This window comes from Pongo abelii, chromosome 3 (genome assembly GCF_028885655.2).
Source record: "Pongo abelii isolate AG06213 chromosome 3, NHGRI_mPonAbe1-v2.0_pri, whole genome shotgun sequence".
NCBI classification, from domain to species: domain Eukaryota; kingdom Metazoa; phylum Chordata; class Mammalia; order Primates; family Hominidae; genus Pongo; species Pongo abelii.
In genome coordinates, this window is record NC_071988.2 from 67,016,645 (window position 1) to 67,040,873 (window position 24,229).

The 24,229-nt window shown below is 39.0% G+C and overlaps 1 protein-coding gene across 1 annotated transcript; it reads left to right on the forward strand.

Moving 5' to 3' along the window:
• Positions 1-8,183: 8,183 nt before the first annotated feature.
• On the forward strand, positions 8,184-24,001 carry SGCB (sarcoglycan beta). The gene is given in 6 exon segments (NM_001132393.1): positions 8,184-8,231; positions 12,799-13,008; positions 16,562-16,747; positions 17,503-17,694; positions 18,016-18,147; positions 21,927-24,001. Coding segments are annotated over 6 exon segments (960 nt in total). The 5' UTR covers positions 8,184-8,195; the 3' UTR covers positions 22,131-24,001.
• Positions 24,002-24,229: the final 228 nt, after the last annotated feature.

Genomic DNA, 24,229 nt, shown 5'->3' on the forward strand with positions numbered 1-24,229 from the left:
TGGAAGCCAAAGCAGTAAGGAAAATGAGTTTTATGATAATGATTGATGTTTAAAGTACACATACTAGCTCTTTCAATGAAAACACATTTTATTGGTACCAATCTAAAATGTGTTTGCTCATTTCCAAAGAGTACTGGACAACCTAGATGAGAGCTCTCTTAATAAATCTTTTTAAAAAATATGTAGAAAAAGTCTTGATATTATTGTTTTGTGAAACCACCTTTGATCAATGCTGAAGGAGTAATGCTAGAACAGCTCATCAAAGAGTAGGCCAAGTAATTGACACCCCATTTTTAGTTCTCAGGTGATGTTATTTGATACAAGCTTAGAACTTGCATAACTGTTGGAATAAGTGGATGTCTTCGTAAATGCCGTTAATGATGGTCCCCTCTGCAGAGCTTTTGATGGGTGCTAAATAGCAATCAATTTAAGAGACAGCAAAAGCCTGGAGTGCAAATAGTTTATATTGCTAATTAAAGAGTCCCTGTGTTTTAAATTATAAGCATGTAGTCAATATGGCTGAGATTCTATTTTAAAAGTTGATAAGCCTTGGCTGGGAGTGGTGGCTCACGCCTATAAATCTCAACACTTTGGGAGAGCAAGACAGGCAGATTACTTGAGGCCTGGCCAACATGGCAAAACCCTGTCTCTACTAAAAATGTAAAAATTAGGTGGTGCACATATGTAGTCCCAGCTACTCGGGAGGCTGAGGCATGAGAACCACTTGAACCCAAGAGGCGGAGGTTGCAGTAAGCCAAGATGGCGCCACTGCACTCTGTCTTGGGTGACAGAGCGAGGAGACTCTGTCTCACATAAATAAATAAATAAAAGTTGATAAGCCTCATTTTTTCGCATATGACAGAAAATACCAGATAAGTAATGATTCTCTTTGGGGAATATTCTGATGCTCAAATTTTGTCCCAATTTGATTATTTTAGGACATTACCAATTAAGCAATTTTGGGAGAAGTTGAAAGAACAGCAAACTCAAAACATGAACACTGTTGCCAATTAGTGAATTCTTATGACTTCGTATAAATCTTTAGTCACTCGGAGACATTTTTTTCATCTAAAAAATGAGTAATATGGAATAGATGAGCTCCCAGATCCCCTGCAGTTCTGACAGTCTTTAATACTGTTTTACCATACTGATTAGGTTCAAGATTGAGCAAATCTTGATCTTTGTTTCAATTTTTGGTTCATAGTTCACTTTAGGTCAAGCATTGATTTTGAGCGCATTAGCCAATCACCAAAAGTTGGGCTCCCTTTTTTAGTAAAATTTATTCTGCCAGCTTGCTGGAATAACTACTATTTCTAACCTCCAGTCAAGGAAGTTCTGTATAGTTGCACTTTTAACAAATTTAAACCCAGCTTAAACTGATAAACTTTCCCTAATTACCTCAACCCCTCAGAGCTCATCACTTTCTTCTTTATGCTTTCTCTCTTTAACTTTTGGACATGTCAATATTCTTGCAATTATCATGCTATATTATATTTATTTGCTTCCTATCTAAGCTTTTGAGCTTCATGAAGAAAAGGAGAGAGGCTTATTTAGCTTCATATCCTCAGCACAGCAACTGGCACATAAGAAAGAAGAAACAAGTTGGGGGCCAGGAGGAGGAAGGGAGGAAGGAAAAGGAAACAGATTGGAAAGGAAAGTATGTGATTGGCTGCTCTGTATCTGATGTCATAATCCACTGAGATAGAAGGCAATTTTAACAGCCAATTGGTGGCTCTTACAGTGTCATAATTCTACTACCTAGCCAGGAGTGATTTCTTCTAGAAAGGATAATGTGTCAAGTACCTAGATGGAATAGGGTTTTTGTTTGTTTTTGAGATGGGGTTTCACTCTCGTCACCCAGGCTGGGGTGCAATGGCATCATCTTGGCTCACCTCAACCTCCACCTCTCAGGTTCAAGTGATTCTCCTGCCTCAGCCTCTCGAGTAGCTGGGATTACAGGCATGCACCACCACGCCCGGCTAATTTTATATTTTTAGTAGAAACGGGGTTTCTCCATGTTGGTCAGGCTGATTTCAAACTCATGACCTCAGGTGATACGCCCGCCTTGGCCTCCCAAAGTGCTGGGATTACAGGGGTGAGCCACCATGCCCGGCCTTGGAATAGATTTTAATTTTGTCTACCCTGGATTTTTACCTACATCAGTCAGCTCGAAAGATTTTTAATTGGGTATTTTAAGAAGCCAACAAAAGATGAGCTGAATCCACTGCCTGAAGTGAGAGCTGAAGTGAGAGCTATGTATATTTAGTTCACACTACACCAAACATAAATATATGCAATAAATTACAGGGGATTATATTACGCAGTAGGATTTTCATCTTAATTTCAAGTCTTCCTCACTAAGGACAGTTGCTAACCCTTAGCCAGGGGGCTGATAAGAACAACCTGTGTTTGGCTTGGATGCTCTTTTAAGCACTCCTCAACCTCTCCTGGCTGAGCCACGGTATTCTTGTCCTTCTGCTGTCTGTGTTTGGATCTTGTGTCTTTGGATCAGGGCCTGTATTACTATTTGAAGAAAATCTTTTAGTCTTTGCTGACCCACTTGCATAAAGTTGCCTTTAAATGCAATGTTTATCCAAGGTATTGCTTAGGCCCTTTGTGCTCAGAGGCACTTTGTTCTTGTAGGTAGCAAAACACTTCTTTGTCCACTTAAGTGTTTTCTAACCTGAGTGTTCTGTGTTCTCCTTTCAGGAGTTCCGTTTTGTCCTTTTCTCTGCCACATTAAGGGAAAGGAAAATATTTTCTAAAAAACACCCACTGGAGAACAAATGAATTTATTGGGAACTGAGCGGGAGTCAGGTTCCCCAAATGACAGAAGCAAGAATGCTGTTTCCTGTGTCATATCAAGGAGCACTACCCACTCAGAGCAGCAGTTCAGAATTTTTTTGTACAATTATTTCATGTGCACTATTGATTAAACTATAAAAAACAAGAGGAAATTTTAAATATATCACAAGTGTATCACCTTAGCACCTAAATAAACTATAGAACATTTGCAACAAATACAGATTAGAAGGAGAAAAAACCCAAGGTAGATGTAGTGTGATTCTGGAGAGCTGCACAATATTTTTCCTATTGCAACCCAGGTTTCCATCATAGGTTTTTCAGAAAAGAAGGCGTCCTCACCCTCCATCTTTTCAGCTCTGCTAGCTAAATGCAATGGCAAGGTCATGCTTCTGTGAAAATCCCCAGAGGAGGAGTAAGCTCAGGACATATCAAGCTATTGCAGAGACACAGTGGGTATGGTCTACCTTGCAAGATGTCCTTAAGCACATCAGGAGAGGGATATGGGATAGCACGAGATAGTCCCTAGGATGAGTGATGTTGAAATAGATCCTTTTCAGCACTTTTAAGAAACATTTACTGGATTTTGTAGTGTGACACAACCATCTGCCTTAAGCATGGGCAGAATTAAGCTCAGTCTCTGTTCCCTAGAATCTCATAATCTATTCAAGAGAGAGAAAAGCAACCATACTTCAACGTGATCAGTTAGAGTAGATAAACGTTCTGCGGAAAAAATGACTCCTCCTTTGCCTCCTTTCCCATCTTCTGAAAAAGGATCGGGGAAAGTCATAGAAAGGTGACGTTTAGTGACTGTTTTGGAAGGATGGAGAGACGTTCACCTGGAAGAGATGAGCAACTTGAAACAGGAAGAATCACAGCAAAGAGGCATGAAATTGAATGGAGGGGCACAAAATGACAAATAGTAGTCCAATGTGACTACAGAGTAGTCAGGGAATCAGAGACAAGACTGCAAAGACAGTCCTGGTTTCAACTATGATGGGTCTTATATATCAGGCTAAAGGAATTGATCTTTATTTCATAGGCAGTGGGGAGGCAGCAAAGGGCTGTAAATAGACAAACTGTATGATTGGGTCTCTTTTATATCACATTGGAGGTCACAGAGGTTAAGTATGGAAGGGGCAGAACTGAATCCTTGAAAGAGCACTTAGAAGACACAGAGATGAGGGTTAGTCTAGTGGCCTTCTCTGGGGTATGGTATGGTGAGCATTAGATACCGATGTCAGAGATACTTAGATGCTAGTAATATTTTTTACCCAATAGAAAAAATTAATTTAATATTCATCAGAGCTATTAAGTATGTATTATATACTTGGTTCTTAATGTGTTCAGGACTTAGAGCAACCTGGAAAATAATAACACATTACCTCTGCTTTGTAAGGAACTCAGTCTAATCAGAAGCAAACTGTATATGCATGAAAAGTAAAGTAACAAGATACTGCACTAAGTATCAAATGGGTGGTTACAGCAAATTAGTGCAATAATAGTTAAAAGGAAAGAGCAATAAGGACTGGCTGTCATTGTCAGGAGGTGGTAGAACTGAGGTTGGTTCTGAAAAATGGGAAGAATCTGGAGAGGCATGAATTCACAGATAAGTAAAACAGATGGACAAATAAATAAATTTCAGTATAGTGTGATGTGATAATAGCAGCATGCTTGGGGATCACAGAGAGGTCCACACAAATCAGAAATGTATGACTGGGAGAAGGTTTAAGAAAGGCTTTTCAGAAGAGATATCCCTTGATCTGAGTTTTAGTGGACAAGTAGAGAACAGCTAGATTAAAAGGAGAAAGAGCCACATATGCAAAGGAACAGAGCCATTAAGAACTTGATGAGTTCGGGCAAGTAGATGGGGGCTGCAAATATTGCACATGGATAAAGGGATAGATTACTTTGTCTCTGATTCCCTGACTCCTCGGTAGTCACATTGGATGTGTTTGTGGGACAGGCAGGAAACAAGGCTAAAAAGGGGCAGAAGGACCAAAAGGTTCTAACCTTTTGGTGAAGGACCTTATGTACTAATATAAGGAGCTTAAATTTTATCATGAAAGGTATTGGAGTATGGTAAGCTTGAGGATGAGGAGTGACACGATCAGATTTGTATTTTAGAAAGATCATTCCAGAAATAGTATAGAACTACTTTGAGGTGTCTGACTAGATGGTGATATCATTCACTAAGGGAACATAGGAGGACCAGATTGGGAAGAAAGGTTTTGAGTTCAAATTTTTCATGTGTTGAACTTGAACTGTGTATTTGTAACACACAAACTTGGTGGCTTTAAACGACAGAAATTTGTTGTCTTACAGTTCCGGAGGTTAGAAGTAAGAAATCAGAGCCTTCTGGAGGCTCTAAGGGTATGTCTGCTCCATCCCTCTTTCTTAGCTTCTGGTAGCGGTTGGTAATTATTGGTATTCCTTGCCTAGTAGAGTGATCACTCCAATCTCTGCTTCTATGTTCATATCATCTTAGTGTATGTTGCCATCCTGTCCTCTTATAAGGATAAGGGCTCATCCTAAATTCAGAGTGATCTCAAGATCCTTAATAACATCTGTCTTAGTCCATTTGGGCTGCTATAACAGAATATGGACTAGGTGGCTTATAAACAACAGAGCTTTATTTCTCACAGTTTTGGAGGTTGGGACGTCCAAGATCAACATGCTTAGAGATTTAGTGTCTGGTGGAGGTCTGTTTCCTGATTCATAGATGTCACTGTGTCCTCACATGGTGGAAGGAACAAACCAATTTTCTTGGATCTATTTTATAAAGGCACTAATCCTATTCATGAGAACTAATCATGAATAGTGATAGCTAATCACCTATCACTTCCTTCTATGATGTGAATGTGTCCCCAAAAATTCATGTTTGGAAATTTAATCTCCAATGCAACAGCATTGGTAGGTGTTGCCTTTTGAGAGCTGTTTAGGTCATGGGGGCTTGGCATTCCTCCCCTCAGAATGACAAGGTGTTCAAGGTAACATCCTGGAAACAGAGACCAGACCCTCATCAGACAACTGAACCTGCTTGGACTTCTCAGCCTCCAGAACTGTAAGAAAAAAAATTTTTGTGCTTTATAAATTACTCACTCTCAGATGGTCTGTTATAGAAGCACAAAATGGACTAAGTCAGCTTCTAAAGGCCCTACCTCCTAATATCATCACACTGAGGGCTAAGATTTCCACATGTGAAATATTCAGGGGAGACACAAACATTCATTCTATAACAATCTGCAAAGACTCTGTTTCAAAGTAACACCACATTCACAGATACTGGAGGTTAGGACTTGGATATGCCTTTTTGTAGGGCACTATTCAAACCACTGCAAAGTGAACAAAGGTATAAGTGTCTTCATAATCTGACTCATACTCCAGCCCTGGGGACCTCTGTTTTGTGCTTCCAAATGCTAATATCATGAAACAGTCAAAAGAAAGAGCAAAATTAAAGGCTGTGATGTATGGCAGAAAGAGCAAAGACTAGTCAGATGGACCTAGATTCAATACTGCCTCTTTAGGAGTTGAAAAGATGGTCAGCCATTTAACCTCTACAAGCCTTGATTTCTTCATTTGCAAAAGAGGCATTGCCAGGCACAGAGTTGACTTTAAATGTCATTATTTCAGGGGAAAAAAAGCTGACAATAGTACATTTGAAAATAACCCACGTTAAAATGTGGTCATGTGAGTGAACTGGATCTCTTTAAAAGAGAATACAAATTGGCATTAAGAATAGTGGGATGTCCTGTCAGAGATGGACATCAGCGATGAGGAAAGAATCCAAGAGAAGGTGATATTCAAATAGCCAAAGGGGCATTGGGTTTCAGGAAAATTGGCTACCAGGTATCTCACCACCTAAGTGGGAGGGAGGTTGGCAAAATCAAGTCAGGGCTTAGAAATTGGGATACTGGGCAGATTTCTAAGATATCTATTAAGTTTAATTACTGTGCTAGACATTGGAGATTAAACGATGAGTAAGACACCTACCTTCCAGATAGAACACACCATCTTTTGAATGAAATCAGCAGGTGGACAAGATAAAAATACAATGCAATCTGAAGTGCTAGAAAAGGCTAGGCATAGAGTTAAGGAACAGATCTGTGGGAGCCTCTGGAGCCTTTAGAGAAAATATGACGTTTGAATAGACTCTTGAAGGATGAATAAGAGTGTGCGTGCCAGGGAAGAAGAACTTTCCCAGCAGAGAGAAAAATGCAAAGCTTAGGAATTAAGGACTAGAAGATAGGAACTCAGAATCAGTTAAAAGCCCAGTTGTGCAAATTGATCAATGAGACCACAGGCAGAATATTAACACAGAGCCTTACTGCTGACTCCTGCATCATTGGGCTTTAACTTAGAATTTTCCTGCCTAAAATGCATGTTTATCCCACAGACTCGGAGAGGAGTGAGTCTAGAGATATGAGTCAAGTGGTTCCAGCATTTAGGAAAAAAGAAATGCAGAGAGACTGATGACCAGCTAGGTACTGACTCCTACTGAATTAGACAGTACTAGGGCCCAAAGGTGCTTATTAGAAGTGATTCAGCTACATGAGGAACAGTTGCTATTGACTTCACTGCATTTTTTTTTCCAGCTAAAATAATTATTGGATTATATCTACAACAGGGAACAATGAATGTCTACTCAAGTACATTTGAGTGGCTTCCCGGTGTTCAGTAAATGTCGGTTCAATTAGGTTCCCAAGGATATACATGGTAACACTATCTCCAACACTAAATGAAAAATCCATCCCCAGTATCGCAGGATAAAAACATCAGACTTCATAGGCCTCCAAAGTCAAGCAGCCCGAAGAATTCAACGTCCTCCTTGAGGACTCTCAGTCTTCAAGACTCCAGCCACCTAAGTGACCACTTGTTCACTTCTGCCCACGCAGTCACCACGCCTGTCCGCGTCCACTTGTGGTCTCGATATCGGCCCTTCCCACCCTAGTCAAGGAGACCTTGGTCCGAGAAACAAAGAGAGCCTCGCAGCTCCGGATGGCACCGATCTTTCAGCGATGGGGAACAAAGGGGAAGGGGAGAAGCGTTCTCGGTTTTTGAGGGTGCCCTTTCTGAGGAATCTGCAGGCGGCCCGAGGTGGAGCGGAATCCCCATAGGCCCCTTCTGGCCCCTGTGCAATACAACGCGCCCCAGGCCACGGTCCTAGGTGCAGGGGCCGCCGCAGAGCCTGAGCCCGCAGGGCTGGGATGCGGGTCGTCAGGGATGCGGGTCGTCAGGGATGCGGGTCTTCAGGGATGAGGGCTGGGGAGGGGAGGGTGTGAGCAGCGGGTGCCCCCAGTCCCCGCCAGGACGCAAGCGCAGGCGCGCGGGGTGCGGTCGTGGAGGGGCGGGCACAGTCGGGCGCGGAGCGCGGCGGCGGCGGGCGCGGAAAGATGGCGGCGGCGGCGGCGGCGGCGGCTGCAGAACAGGTCTGTGAGCACCGCCGCGGCCGCGGGCTGGAGGAGCGGGGGAGGCCGGGTCCTGACGGCTGGGCCCGCGGGAGCGCTGGCCGTGGGTGCGGGGCGCGCGGGCCGCAGGGTCTGGGTTCGGCGGGGCCGATCGGGGCGGGGCGGGGCGGGAGGAGCTGTCCCCCGCCGAGGATGCTGGCACAAGCTGGGGACCAGGAGCCAGGGGCGGCCTCGGCCTCGGCCCGGCCTGGCCTGGCTGACCCTCGGAGGGGGTGAGGAGGGGTCTCCGTCTGGAGAGTGTGGAAGGCGGTCGAGCCAGCCTGGAAGCCTGCGCTGGGACGTGCCAGGGACGTATCCTGTTCAGCCGCCAGCAGAGATTTGGATAAAAATAACCGCAGCCCCAGCGAGAAGGCTCCTCTTACATTAGACAAGAAACGGGTCAGCTGTTGCCCTGGTGTCAGCTTGCCATCTTTTTTTTTTTTGTTTCTGCCATCTCCAATATGCAGACATCCCAGATTTCACCTCCCGCTTTGGTTTCTGAAGATTTAGTCACCAGTCTAAAACTATCTCCTGTTCACTTTTAAAAATGATTTATCCAAGATTTTCTGACCTGCATTGTAAACTTGTAACTTAGAATGGTTTAAAAGGGTCCTCATCCCCCCAAAATCTAGTTATACGTATGCATACATGTACATGCATATGTGTGTGTGTATTAATATATACATACACGTAATCGCTGGGGTGATTTATTATAATACAAATAATTTTCAGTAACTTTCCCTCTTACCTAACTTACTTTTCCTTTGAACAATTATAGTAGTTTCTCTTTAAAAAGTCTCATTCTAAAACATTGTTGAAAAAAATGAGTCAAGTTTTGACCTTTGGAACGATTTTCTTAGATAATTAACTTTTTAGAGACCTATTAGATATATGTCACTGGAGGGCTCATTCTGAAGATAAAACACGTAAAATCTGCCTTCAAGGAGCTTAAAGTCATACAGCCAAATACATGCAGAAAAATCAGCTAAAGACAATAGGCAGGCTGCAGATTTGTAACAGTAAAATAAAACGTAGAGGAATGAGTGAAACTGAAAGGAGACAAAACTTCTTAGAGTTGGGATTTAAATTGTGCCTTGGCTTTCCTCATTTCCCGCCTAAGTTATCAGCTTCTGTTTCAGATGATTCTTTTTCCATCTGGTTCTATTTTTGCTTTACACATAAGTGGGGCAGTCTGATCCGTTACTCAGTCTCCACTTCAAATTTACGCCTTACGTCTCTAGCCCTGAACTTAACTGAATTTTCCATAGGCATCTCAAGCTCAAAAATGTTCAAAACTGGACTCTGTCATACTTACTATTAAAAAGGCTACAACCATCCATTCACTTGTTTAACCTAGCCAGAAACTTAGGACCAAGGCCAGTTTAAGGGAGCTGAGAAGGACCTGCACTTGGTTTAATGTTCTGCCGTCCTGGGCTTCAGATTTAAACAGTGAGCCCCACATTTTCTTTTCCCCCTGGGCCCCACCAATTATATAGCCAGTCCTATTTGGGAATCATCTTCGACCCCTTTGTGCCCCATTCATATCCAAACAATCACGAGATCCTGACAGTTCTGCCTCTTAACACCTTTCCCCAGACTTCAGCTTCAAAGTCAAACCTCAGTCAGTACCTCATTGGGACTCTTAGAGAACTCTGCTGTTGATATCTTCATCTCTAGGCTCTTCAGTTCCAGTTCATCTCTTTTTGGAGTGATTTTACTACAATGCAAATCTGATTGTATAGGAAACCTATTTTAACTCTTCAGTAGTTCCCCTTTGCCTTCAGGATAAAGTCCATTCTTGTCATGGTATTTATGTTGCTTACTGGCCCCTAAGCACATCTCTCACTGTATTTCTTGCTTCATCCCTACACCTATCCTTCTCACCATCCACATAAAGTGACCAAAATTAGTTCTCCCAGAGATGGTTGCCTCTCAAAGTCTCCATGCTTCTTCCTCTGCCTAGAATGACCTTCTCAGCTCTTTTGCCTGGTTAACTCCTGTCCGTCCTTCAAGAGTTAACTCAACCTTCAGCTTTTCTTAGAAACTCTCCCTGATGCCCTTGCCTGCTAGGTGGAGATGCATTCCTCTTCTGTACCCTTTCCGTATTGTATGCATTGCTCCACTACAGCACTTGCCATGCTGTGTGAACTGTTAGTGACCTTGTCTGTCTACCTGGCTGGCCTGTAATTAAGCTCCTTGAGGGTGGACACTATGTTCATCCTGGTAGCTTGGAGCACCTGGCTTATAGTAACTATTCAATAAATGTTAAATGCATCAAGAGGAAGACAGTAATGTGCATGGTTTGGCAGAGAAGAGTAAAGACTACGTCTCAGGAGGGATGAATTTTGTCCTTTCTCTCTTTCATGTGGACCTATATTCAAACTTTGGCTAACACTTTTAAGTTGCCCATCTGTTAGGGCTGTCAGAAGCCTGACGTTCTTTTTTGGAACCTGACTACAAATTCAGTTAAGTCTTTTCTTAAAGTATCTTTTTAATCTGTCCTTTTTCATCCCACTTTAGGTCCTCTTACCACAATCCTCCATTACTACAACATCCCCAGCAGCCTACTTACTGGTACTCCTCTTTCTTCTCTCTCCTACAAATGCCCACACATTTAACATTCTGAATTTGTGCTCAAAAACCTCCAGTGACTCCCAATTAAATAGAACATAAAGACTAGAATTTGTACCCTGCTGTCCAAGAACCTTCACAACCTGGCCCTACTTTTCCAACTTCCTCTTCCCTGCCTTGCCATATCTGACCCATCTACTTCTCCCCATTTCCCTAACAATTCCAGGTCATCCTGTCTCTCCTCCCTTTGAACTCTGCAGTGTGTATTGCCTAGACTATTGATTTTGGCACCTGAACATACAGAGTGCTTTATTGCATTGTTAAAAAATAATGTTAACATGTACACAAATCGTATCTGTTAATACATAGAGGATAAGGACCCTTTCCTATAGTTCTTTTGTGTTCCTATCTATGGAATTAGTGTTTAAGCATAAAGTGCTTAATACATGCGTATTCAACAACTGAATTTTCTCAGAGCTCTAAGAAATAAGTAGGACAGTATCCATTTCTGCCCATTTCTTTTGTGCTCTTGATATTCAGGATTATTACCCAAAATGTCATTCAACCATAGTCTAGGTCAGAGGTTCTCAAATCATTTTGGTCTCAGGTTCTCTTTACACTCTTAAAAAACGGAGGATTCCAAAGAGCTTTGGTTTATGTGGATTATATTCATTGATATTTACTATAGAAGTTAAAACGGAGAAATTTTTAAAATACAGGGCTATACAAGCATACATTCCCTTGAGTGATGATGCCATCACGTTGGTCATGTAGCCTTTACATTCATGGGCCTAGGAGAGTAAAAACAGCAAACAGTATCTCAGTGTTATTTCGAAAATACAGCCCCCCAAGGGGTTTGTGGAACCCTCCCAGGACTCCCCACCCTGCATTTGAAAACTACTGATCTAGGGTAATGTGAGCTCTAGTCAGTGAAATTATAAGTAACAAACTGTGTCAGCCTTTCCAGTCTTATTTTCATATAAATGAAAATATATACCGTTGTCCCTCAATATCTGGGGGATTGGTCTCAGGACCCCCAAAGGATAGCCGAATCCATTGATGCTCAAGTCCCTTATATAAAGTGGTGTAGTTTTTGCATGTAACCTCTGCACATCCTCCTGTATACTTTAAATCCATCTGCAGATTACTTACAACACTGAACACAATGTAAACACTATGTAAACAATTGTTATACTGTATTGTTTAGGGAATAATGACAAGGAAAAAGTCTGTTGTACATGTTCTGTACAAATGCAACCATTCACTTTTTTTTTTTTTTTTTTTTTTTTGAGACGGAGTCTCGCTCTGTCGCCCAGGCTGGAGTGCACTGGTGCGATCTTGGCTCACTGCAACCTCCGCCCCTCTAGGTTTAAGCAATTCTCTGCCTCAGCCTCCGGAGTAGCTGGGATTACAGGTGCGTGCCACCATGCCCGGCTAATTTTTTTGTGTTTTTGGTAAAGACAGGGTTTCACCATCTTGGCCAGGCTGGTCTTGAACTCCTGACCTCGTGATCCACCCGCCTCAGCCTCCCAAAGTGCTGGGATTACAGGCGTGAGCCACCACGCCTGGCCCCAAATATTTTTGATCCACAGTGGTTAAATCCATGGATATGGATCCCACAGATATGGAGGGCCAGTTGTATACGTAAAAAAATTAATAAATTATTAATAAAAGCAGTTACTCACTATAGGATATGTATGACAACTCTGCTCAGAAACAAGCTGTATACTTTGACAGTGGGACTGTTGAAAGCAGAATGGAAAAATATCAGATAGTGACCTTGAAGTTTCTTCTGTACTTTCCTTCTAAGTACAGTTATGCCCTTACTTGGAACTGCAACTCAATGTGACTTGTAGTTTATTCATGGAAAATGTGTCTAACCAATTCAGCTTGCTATAGGTATGAATTTGCACCTAATAGATAAATGCACCAAAACGAGAGGGTATAGCTGTTCCATTATGTTGTATTTCATTTTTAGCAAAGTTCCAATGGTCCTGTAAAGAAGTCCATGCGTGAGAAGGCTGTTGAGAGAAGGAATGTCAATAAAGAGCACAACAGTAACTTTAAAGCTGGATACATTCCGATTGATGAAGATCGTCTCCACAAAACAGGGTTGAGAGGAAGAAAGGGCAATTTAGCCATCTGTGTGATTATCCTCTTGTTTATCCTGGCTGTCATCAATTTAATAGTGAGTATATCGTAAGAATACTCATTTTAGTTGCCATGGGGAATTTTTTATCTGCTTTATAGTGAAATCATAGACTCTATTTTCTCCTTTTCTTTACATGTCTTGTCTCTTACTGAATTTTAATGAATACTTTATAAAAAAAAACTAGTGTGCTAATATTTTCATATATTAATTTCATTTACAAAAAAATGTGCATGGGTTTATCCCTTTAATGGACTTAATTTTTAGCAAGGGTAGAATTGTGAGGCTCCCAGCTAGTTCAGTCGGTAGAACATGAGACTTTTAATAAGGATAGGATCAACTCAATAGAAGAGAACTTTGCCAAGATGATTTTATTGCTTTCACATCTCCTTAAAAATATAATCCTTTCTGTTTTCATTTAACTTTGCCTACATTTAATATTGCCTCCTCAGCTGGATTTTAAAATTTTAAACCCTTTGATGGCAGTAAAAAGTTATATTTTATAGTCCTAAGTCCCTTTTGTCAAAGGATGCAAGAATCTGGTAGGCTGATTCACACTAAAGTACTGAGGACCTGATAGGATGCCTTTTCCAAAGATATTTGCTTTTTTAATGAAGAAATCCTTTTAATCTGAAGTTGTGACTATCTGGGGTTAAATTTGAAACTCTGGCATGTGCATGTACATATATTTTCAGAAGGAATGATTATTTGTATACTTAAGACTGATCATGAACATAGTCTGCAACAGTTTTGAAGTGATTCTTTTTGTGTTATTTTCTACTTCTAATGCATGCAAGGCAGTCTTTTTGTATTTATGTATGTCCAAGGCACTTCTAATTCTTCACTCAAATCAGAAAGACCTCTTCCTATATATTTCATATTAGATATATAAATTTTTACTAGGAGCACAAATTCTGAATGGATTTTATTTTATAAATGTATTTTATTGGAGACTTCTGGTCAAGATGGCAGCATAAAGGCATTTTTATCTTCTTCTCTAAAAAGCTCATTCCAAAGTAACAATGTCAAGAAACAGAAATATCTTTGAAGAAAGTGGGAAGCAAATGAAATCCTAAACCATAATAAATGAAGACACAAAGTAGGAGGAACAATGGCAGATAACTTATCAGAGAGGAGAATCTGCTTGTTGGGGAGGGGATGTTGGTGGAAGTACCTTGTAGAACCCTAAAAAGCCTTGGGAATTAGAAGTTCCAGTACCTTGAAAAGCAGAAGTGAGGCAAGAACTGAAAACAGAGAAGTCATTTGAAAATCTGTATAAGAAGCAGTGAGATCCCTAGGCCTCCTCTCCCTTCCAGCCAGCAGTTAGACAGCTACCCCTCCTAATGTCATACAAAACTAGTGTGTCTCTGGACACACTGGACCAGAGAGGATTCTATCTGCCTGAGGATACTGGAGAGTAGGGGTTGGGTTTCCATACTGAAACAGGAAAGTCTGGGTCCTGAGACTCCCTTTCCCACGCTCTCTTTTCCTCATCCTCCACCTCGAGCTCCCTGGCCGCCAGGCAAGAGACAGAAGAGCCTTCTCTGGGATTCCTGATGCATGTAGAAAAAAGATCTGAAGATACTGTCATTTGGCAAGTCCCGGTGAAAAAGCCATCTAATTTCCCTCTTGTGACACCTGTCAGTCACAAGCCCTACCCCTCAAATAATTTTCTATGAATTCATCACTAAGTATGAATACTGAGCCAGGGATCAATAGACTTTTGAGGAAAGTGCCAAGAATTGAAAAATGATGGAGACGAAAACTCCTAAACCATGGAAAAAATAGAAACTCATGGAATAGAGAAAATGCCACAAAAACTACCAAAAAAAAAAACAAACCCTGAATTCAGTATTTTCAGAGAAATAAGAATATACTGCATCAATGAAACAAGAATAACATGCCATTTAAAAGGCGCAAGCCAGGCATAGTGGCTCATGCCTGATAAAGTGAGACCCTGTCTCTACCAAAAAAAAAAAAAAAAAAGGAACAATTAAGAACTCATAGATATGCGCGTGCACGCACACACGTGCGCGTGCACACACACACACACAGAGATGAATGGGTGGGTGGGTAGATGGATAGATAGGTAGGTAGGTAGGTAGGTAGATAGATAGACAGATAGAAGATATTAGAAGATAAAAAAAACTCTTCCAGAAATTTCAACAAAATTAATCAACTCAGGAGCTCTAACATGCTATTAATAGGAGTTTCAGAAAGAGCACAGAAAACACTGGGGGGAAAATGATCAAATACATAAATCAAGAAAATTTCCTAGAACAGATTGAAAACTACCATACTGGGTCCAGCGTAATGCATAAAAAGACACAACAAGGCCATTATGAAATTTAAGAAAACCAGTAATAAAGAAAAGATCCTAATATCTTCCAGCGGGGGCAAAAAAACAGGTTATGTGTAAAGAATACAAAATCAGAATGGAATAGGACCTCCCAAAAGCAGCATTGGGACCTGGAAGGCAATAAAGCAATGACTTTCAAAATTCAGAAAGAAAATAATTTTCCATCTAGAATTGTATACTTAGCCAGTCTAGCAATCAAATATGAAGCATTATAAGGACACATTTTTGCCATGCACACTTCCCAAAAAATTTTACTTCTCATACATTGCTTAGAAGCCACTGGAGGATGTGCTCTACCAAAAGAAAGATGAGGATACAGGAAACTGGGTGTCCATCACAAGAGAAAGACAAAAGGAAGTTCAGCATAAAAGTAAGGGAAAGTTTATGATTACAGCTGTGCAGGGGGCCCATACAGACCAGTCCAGTCCACACAGACCAAACCAGAAAGATAGAGGTTCCAGAAAGATTTCCCGAGAGAGAAAAATAGAACTAATACATTATCTGAGAGGCTCAGACCTACAGAAAATTGTATTGAGAGATTTTACAGAAATATTGGAGGATTTGAGATTAATTAGATTTTTAAAGAAACTAAGGAAAACGAAGTATTAAACTCTGAGAGACAGGTACAGGAAAGAAACTGCCATTATAGGACATATTTGGTTTGGTAATGAACAATATTTACATGGTTGTAATACTGAAAATATGACCTCGGATTTAATTAAAACTTGAGATTGGAGCTGGAAAAGAAAAGAGATATAAATGAGCTAAATTTCTCATCTGCTAAAATAGAAAATTAATAGATAAAACCTAAATTATGATAAATGAAGAAATAACATATATTTAGAAGAAATATTTGTTAGATATTTTAGAAATATATGTTTAGAAGAAATACATATATTTAGAAATGAGGAGATAGATTCTAGATGAAATAGCTAAATTTGTTGAAAGTGGTTGTTCTTGGGAATGAGATGTGGAGAGGGTAGAAAAAATAAGAAACTATTCTTTTTAAATTATAGACCTTTAGCACATTTTGACTTTTAGCTATTTGCATGTAATACCTTAATAAAAATAAAATTCATTTTGTTTGTAAGTGGAAAATTAGTTGATATATTTACCTCACTGATTAAACATTTTAGGAGGTCTTTAACATTTTGGTGATAATATTTTCTATTTCTTTTCCAATTACATTAAATGTATGCGGCCTACCAACAGTGGACTTGTGTTCTTTTTCAGATAACACTTGTTATTTGGGCCGTGATTCGCATTGGACCAAATGGCTGTGATAGTATGGAGTTTCATGAAAGTGGCCTGCTTCGATTTAAGCAAGTATCTGACATGGGAGTGATCCATCCTCTTTATAAAAGCACAGTAGGAGGAAGGCGAAATGAAAATTTGGTCATCACTGGCAACAACCAGCCTGTAAGTTGCCACATTAACTGAAAGAAATGCGAACAGGAGAGGGGCATTAGAGAAAAATACTTTGCAAAAACCTAGAGTTGATTATTGGAAAGAGATATTTTCCCTTAGAAAAATTAGTATATTTATAATATATCTATAAATGTATGAATATAGTGAATAGTTTAACACATCCATAAATATTAATATTTAATAATACTATTGCTTTTATAATCTGTTAAAATTAGATGATTTCTTAATATTTGAGATTTTGTTCAATGGTAGCATTTCTATGACAGATGTAATTAGTATGAGAATACATAGGTTACTCTTTTCTCCTCCATATGAGGAAGCCATTAAGAAAGCACTTTCCCAGGTGAGAATACTCTGTAGTTTTGGGGGCTCTTGAAGAGAATATGCCAATCTAGTCAGTGGCATCCTATGCCAAGAGTTGAAAACATAGTTTTCAACTGAATAAAACCTGAAGGAGGTATTCTTACCACCACCCCTGCCTATCTTAGGCCTTGGGCCATGTTCCTCCATGACTCATGCATTTTTGCAGAGCTAATAAGCAAATAAATGTATAAGCCTTCATTCTAAAGAACTCTTCTTCCAAGTGGATGGAGGGAGGACAGACAGAGTTAAAAGTATTTGAAATTAGTCTATTATTGCGGTTTTTAAATTTCTGTAATTTTTGTAATTTTTAAAATATATTGTTCAGGAATTTTGTTTGCAGTCTTCTTTGAAAATATATTCACAATAAACTGTTTTTTTTGAAGATTGTTTTTCAGCAAGGGACAACAAAGCTCAGTGTAGAAAACAACAAAACTTCTATTACAAGTGACATCGGCATGCAGTTTTTTGACCCGAGGACTCAAAATATCTTATTCAGCACAGACTATGAAACTCATGAGTTTCATTTGCCAAGTGGAGTGAAAAGTTTGAATGTTCAAAAAGCATCTACTGAAAGGGTATGATTTATTGGCTTTGTTTTACTAATGGGAGAGAGTTATTCTCTAGAGTTATAAAGTGGGAGGAGAGTTATACTGTTTTAAAGTAGTATAAAAGAATATATTCAAGAACACTGGAAAGGATTAATTCTAGATTTGTCATTAACTAGCTTGTGTGATCATTATCAAGTCATCTTTATCTCAATTTCCACATCTCTAAAACATTAATAGAAACATTTGACTTTCATATCTCATGACTGAAACTTCTATTTCTCTATCTCTGATAACAATTCTCACATTAATTTAGAAACTCTTTTTAGTACTTGTTTTTTAAATTTTCAGATTACTAGCAATGCTACCAGTGATTTAAATATAAAAGTTGATGGGCGTGCTATTGTGCGTGGAAATGAAGGAGTATTCATTATGGGCAAAACCATTGAATTTCACATGGGTGGTAATATGGAGTTAAAGGCGGTGAGTATTCTTTTAAGAGCTTAAGAGAATTATTAGGTTCTTGGGTACATAAATCCATATGTGGAATAGTATACAATTATTGAAAATGATATAATTGTCTATTTTTTGACATGGAAAGATGTTCAAAGTGGGTTGTGAAGTAAAAGAAAGTTACAAAACAATTTGTGAAATACATTATTTTTATTTTTCAGAACATATGTATGTTTATAAAAACCTGGCAGGGTGTGCCAGAATGTCAACAATGTTTAGCTATGGATAGCAAGATAACAGATTATTTGTTTTATTTTTATTTCTACTAGCCTGTATTTTCTGTTTCTTTCTCTCTCTTTTTTTTTTTTTTTGTATAATGATCACTTGTATTGTTTTAGAAGGCAAAAAAAAAAAAACCTTCTAAAAGAGAATTCTGGAAGATCAAAGTAAATATTCATGCCTTGGAGTTGTTTTTAATTAAAGATTTTTCACATCCCTCCCTGAGTTTCATATGCAGTGATGTGAAAAAAACAATTAGCAAATTTATAAAATTACTTTATTTAGATATCTTTATTAAAAATGTATTTTTAATCTATTATTAATTGTAAAGGAAAAAGGTTTTTGTCTTTATCGTGGCTGTTGAAAGTGAATTTTCTTTGTGCTTAACAGATTATATCTGAACTTTAACAGGTATGGTGTTTCATGTGCCATAAGTCCAAAAACTTTTTAATGGCTCACAATTCTGGTCAAAGTATACTTATTCAAAATGCCTTTGGGTACCTGCAATATGCTATTTAATTAAAGCGAATTAAATTTGTCTTACCAAGTATTACATGACAAAAGTGAACTTAAATGTAGGGACTTATCATTCTTTCTTATTTAAAAAATTTCAATTTCATAGTTCTTGGGAAAAATACTTTTTAAAAGTAGTTGTTTTACTTTTATAAGCAGTTTTTCCCCCAGAACACATAATCCCATCTCTAAATAATAAAGATGGACATAAAATGTAATTCTTGCCAGAAACTCAGTTGCCTACCGAGTTAATTTGTATATATATTGTGGTGTAAGAAGCCATTCTTCTAAGAACACTGTTGAAGAATAGCCACGGTACAACTGCTGTTCTCAGCAGTAGAAAGTCACAGAAGCAAGAGATTTGTTTAGAGACCATTAGGAACTTACCAAACCTTTTATTTTTTTCTACCTGCCACTTCTTGTCCCATTCTACCTTGTAGTTAGTATGACAAATATTTAAATACTTTGTAATATACATATACACATATCAGTTTCTCTCCTGTTAAAGGAAAATAACCTAGTATTAAAAAGATAACTAGCTTTATAACTTCGTTAATATCAGTGGTTGGTTCTAAAGTGTATAAGCCAATCATTAGAAATAATTTTATCAATTAAACTGCTTTTTTGAAAAAGCTGTTTAAGAAACAATTTAGGCCGGGCATGATGGCTTACGCCTGTAATCCCAGCACTTTAGGAAGCCAAGGCGGGTGGATCACGAGTTCAGGAATTCAAGACCAGCCTGGCCAACATGGCGAAACCCCATCTGTACTAAAAATACAAAAATTACCTGGGCGTGGTGGCGGGCGCCTGTAATCCCAGCTACCTGGGAGGCTGAGGCAGAAGAATCGCTTGAAACCAGGAGGCAGAGATTGCAGTGAGCCCAGATCGCATCACTGCACTCCAGCCTGGGAGACAGCAAAACTCTGTCTCAAAACAACAAAAAAAACAATTTAAAGAAAGTAAAATTAAATGACCACAAGATGGCAGCATTGGAACAAATTGGAAAACTAGTCACTTAAGAATTACTGTCTATTGCATATACTACCACTGCATAATCAGTTAACCATCTGCATTATTTATAACCAATTTTCTCTCTTTGCTTTAAATACCCTCTGTAAGCTGATGCCTCCCAAAGTTGGAATTTTGCTTTAACCTCTCCTCTGAACTAAGAGTCGCATATCTAGCTGCCTACTTAACATTATCCATTTTGATATCTGATAGGCATCTCAAATTTAACAGTTGAAAAGTTAGATTCTCCATCCCCACAAGCATGCATTTCTTTCAGTATTCCTGTACCATTAAATGACACCCATCAGTCCATAGCAAAGCCTTCTGGCTCTACCTTCAGAAGATACAGAGTCTCGCTGTTTCTCACCACCTCCGCCATCACCACCCTGGTGTAAACTGCCATCATTCCCTGTCTGGATGGTTGGAACAGCCTCCTGGCTGATCTTCTTACTTCCAAATATTCACTCCCATAGTCTGTTTTCTACCCAACAGCCAGAGTGGCCATTTTAAAAAGATCAAGTCATTTCTGTATTCAGAATCCTTCAAATGCTTCCTGTATAATTTGGAATAAAATCCAAAGTCTATTCCCTGCCTACATGTCTGATCCTCAGTTATTTCTTTGACTTATCTCCTACTGGTTGTTCCCCTCACCCTCCGTGCTTCTTCCACACTGGCCTCATAGCTGTCCCTGGAATCCAGGCACATCTTCACCTCGGGGCCTTTGCAGACACTGTTACCTCTGCTTGGAGTACCCTTCCCCAGTTACCTAGACAGCTTCCTCCCTCACTTCCTCTAGTTTCTGTTGGAATGTGACCTTATCAAACCACAGGTGGTCCTTCCTGAGCACCCTGTGTAAAACTCAGTCCCCACCTGCTCACTCTCTCTCTACTTATCCTGCTTTATTTCTCCTCATAGCATTTATCCCACCTGATGTCTTATGTGTTTTACTGTTCATTTTTTTTATGGTCTCCCCCTACCCCATTAAAACATCAACTCAATAAGAATTTGGGCTTTGCCTGTTTTACTTTCTGTTGTATTCCCCAGCACCTAGAATAGTGTCTGGCATATAGCAGGCACTCAGTAATTATTTGTTGAGTGAATGAAAAGAAGAAAGGAGGAAAGGGAGAAAGCAAGAGAGGCCTAAGAGTCCCTAAAAAGAAGGATTTTAAGGAACTACAATAAGAGAATGTTTCTGGAACAGTGGGCATGAAGAACCTCCAGACTAGAATGCCTGGTCTTTAAATTATATGGTTTGAATCTTCATTTGCAGTGTTGCAAAAACATTGGAAATCAAAATTAATTCCCTCTAGGAGGAAAAGTCTTTTTTTTTTTTTTTTTTTTTTTTGAGACAGTGTCTTGCTCAGTCGCCCAGGCTGGAGTGCAGTGGCGTGATCTCTGCTCACTGCAAGCTCCACCTCCCGGCTTCACGCCATTCTCCTGCCTCAGCCTCCCGAGTAGCTGGGACTACAGGTGCCAGCCACCATGTCCAGCTAAGTTTTTGTATTTTTAGTAGAGACGAGGCTTTCACCATGTTAGCCAGGATGGTCTCGATCTCTTGACTTCGTGATCCGCCCACCTCGGCCTCCCAAAGTGCTGGGATTACAGGCATGAGCCACTGTGCCCGGCCAGGAAAAGTCTTTTTGTACTCATGATCACAAACTTATCAATCAGTACCTTTGTTATAGTTCTCTTAGGACTTACAAATGAAAATGATCTGAAACTTTATCAACATCAATTTTATTATGCACTTAGGAATTCTGATGTAATTTTAACTAATAATAGAGAAATTATGTTGCAGATTTATTTACATATGTCATGGATATATGAAGTGAAGAAGTCACTCGTTGAATCCTGATATTTTGTTTTTTATTGTTGCTGTTGTTGTTTTGTTTGTGACTTTACTCTTATTGCTTGCTTTTCTCGTTGATATTTCAGTAAGTTTTGTTAACTGACTTTGTTCTGTACCCACTCATGGAGGTAAATAAATCATATTACTATTCTCCTAATAGGAAAACAGTATCATCCTAAATGGATCTGTGATGGTCAGCACCACCCGCCTACCCAGTTCCTCCAGTGGAGACCAGTTGGGTAGTGGTGACTGGGTACGCTACAAGCTCTGCATGTGTGCTGATGGGACGCTCTTCAAGGTGCAAGTAACCAGCCAGAACATGGGCTGCCAAATCTCAGACAACCCCTGTGGAAACACTCATTAAAAGAACCCCAGAGGTCACCAACATGTTTATATCTTGACTTTTTTATGCATGCAAATCATTGTTTTTACAAAGTTTGTGATAACTCGTAATTATTTTAATGGCAGAGCACTGCTGTATCTGTTTTATGGTCTACATAGTTAAAATCTTCTCAGAGAGCCTAAATTCTAATACATTTTATTAATTTACACTAATTTCATATTTACTGTTCCCTAAAATAATTATGAGAAGCAAATAAAATCAAAATTCATATTTAAATAAGTGTTTTTAAAATTCTACTATCCCTTTTCTAAAGGTTAAAGGGCTGAAGCAGCTGTTTAGACTCACTGTAAGTAAACTTTGGTAACTCTAATGGGGATAGACCCACTTAAGATATTTAAAAGGTACGGCATCAGTGTTTCATGCTCTGCCTTTTACCTTCTAAAAGGAAAGATGCAGATTTCTAGTGCATTAAGCCTGAGCCATATTCTCACATGCAAGTGAAGTCATTAAAGAACTGTACATATGTGAGATAGAAACAATGGTTCCTTAGTTTTGCACTAGGAAGAAAATATTTTGTAAGAGAATGTTTATTTGAAATAATGATAACTATCAGTTGTTCACAATGTGGTAGAAATTAAAACACCATCTCAGCTTTAACTTTTAAATAATAATGATAACTATCTTTATTGAACGTCTTCTACATCCTAGGCATTGTCCTAGGCATTGCATGTTTATATCCCCAATTCTCACCACAACCCTGCAAATAGGTGGTATTATCCAAGTTTTACTCATTAAGAAACTGAAGATAGAGAAGTTAAGAAACTTGCCCAACATCACATAGTAAGTAGCAGAGTTGGGATTGGAATTCAGGCATAATTCAAACCTGGATGTACTTGATTCCAAATGCCATGTTGTTTTCACTATCTGCACTGACTTTTTAATTATTTAAAACTCTACAAAGATGAACAAAGGTTAATTTAAACTTACCTAAGAAGATGAGAATCAAACAAAACAGATATGCTTATTCTAGTTAAAAAGAAAATAAATCTCACGTCAGACCCAGAAAGGACCAATCACTGTCCGATTGTAAGCTATGTTGGGCCAATTCCAAAATATTATACGATGGAGAGGTCAAATTTACCTACTTGTGAGTTACCTCAGTTTCCCAGCAATGGACCTTGGCACACTGGAGTAACAATACGTAACAGAGTTGCCAAGATATTTATACCCCCAGCACTCGGGGCAACACAGTGGAAAGTGGGGAGGCCATAGACCCAAACAAGTTCTTTGGGCCATGCATGGCCTGGTAAGTACACCATGCCTTGAAAATAAGTCCAGAAGCACTGGACTAAAGAGTGCTAATGCAGGAAATAATACACATAATTTTTAGGTAGGGATAATAATTTATCTCTGCTCCTAATATTACTATCCCATTGAAATTATTTATAACCCTCAAGCTGGTTGATTTTTAATGTATTTGATTGGAAAAGAACTCTCTGGTATTATTAAGACTCACACAGAATCAGGGACAGGACCCCCAAAGGAGTTTGCTGTAAAATAGGCTGTAGAGATGTGGCATGGGCCCAACCCTGCATTCAAGTGTAACAGCATTCTGTCAGGGTCACTTTGAATTGTGCACATAAGAAAACCAATACAAAAAACAATTTGTATTCAATATTGTCACATTTCTGTGGTAGAAAAATCAAATACCTTAGAGATTATGAAGTCATTAAATTCTACTGAAATTGGATTGACTTACTGACACTGAGCGCTGTTTTTAAATGAAAAGAATGAGATTTATAACCTCTTGAGTGTTATTGCAGTGATATTTGAACTCATTTGAATTTATTCAATATCATTTAATATCTGAATTATATTCAGAAAAAAATGCCGAAATTTTTATTCAGATGGTCTGTAAATTAAATTGCATATTCATTACTTGTCTGCTCTATTTAGATTTATTTTAAAAGTTTAAGTAAATATTTTTATAAAAACCAGAAAACACTATATTACAAAATATTATTTATTAAATGTAGTTCATGAAATAATCTATTTTTACTCTTTTTTGGGAAATACTTGTGTTTTTGATACATCTCCATGAAGTGCTTTTGACATGAGAG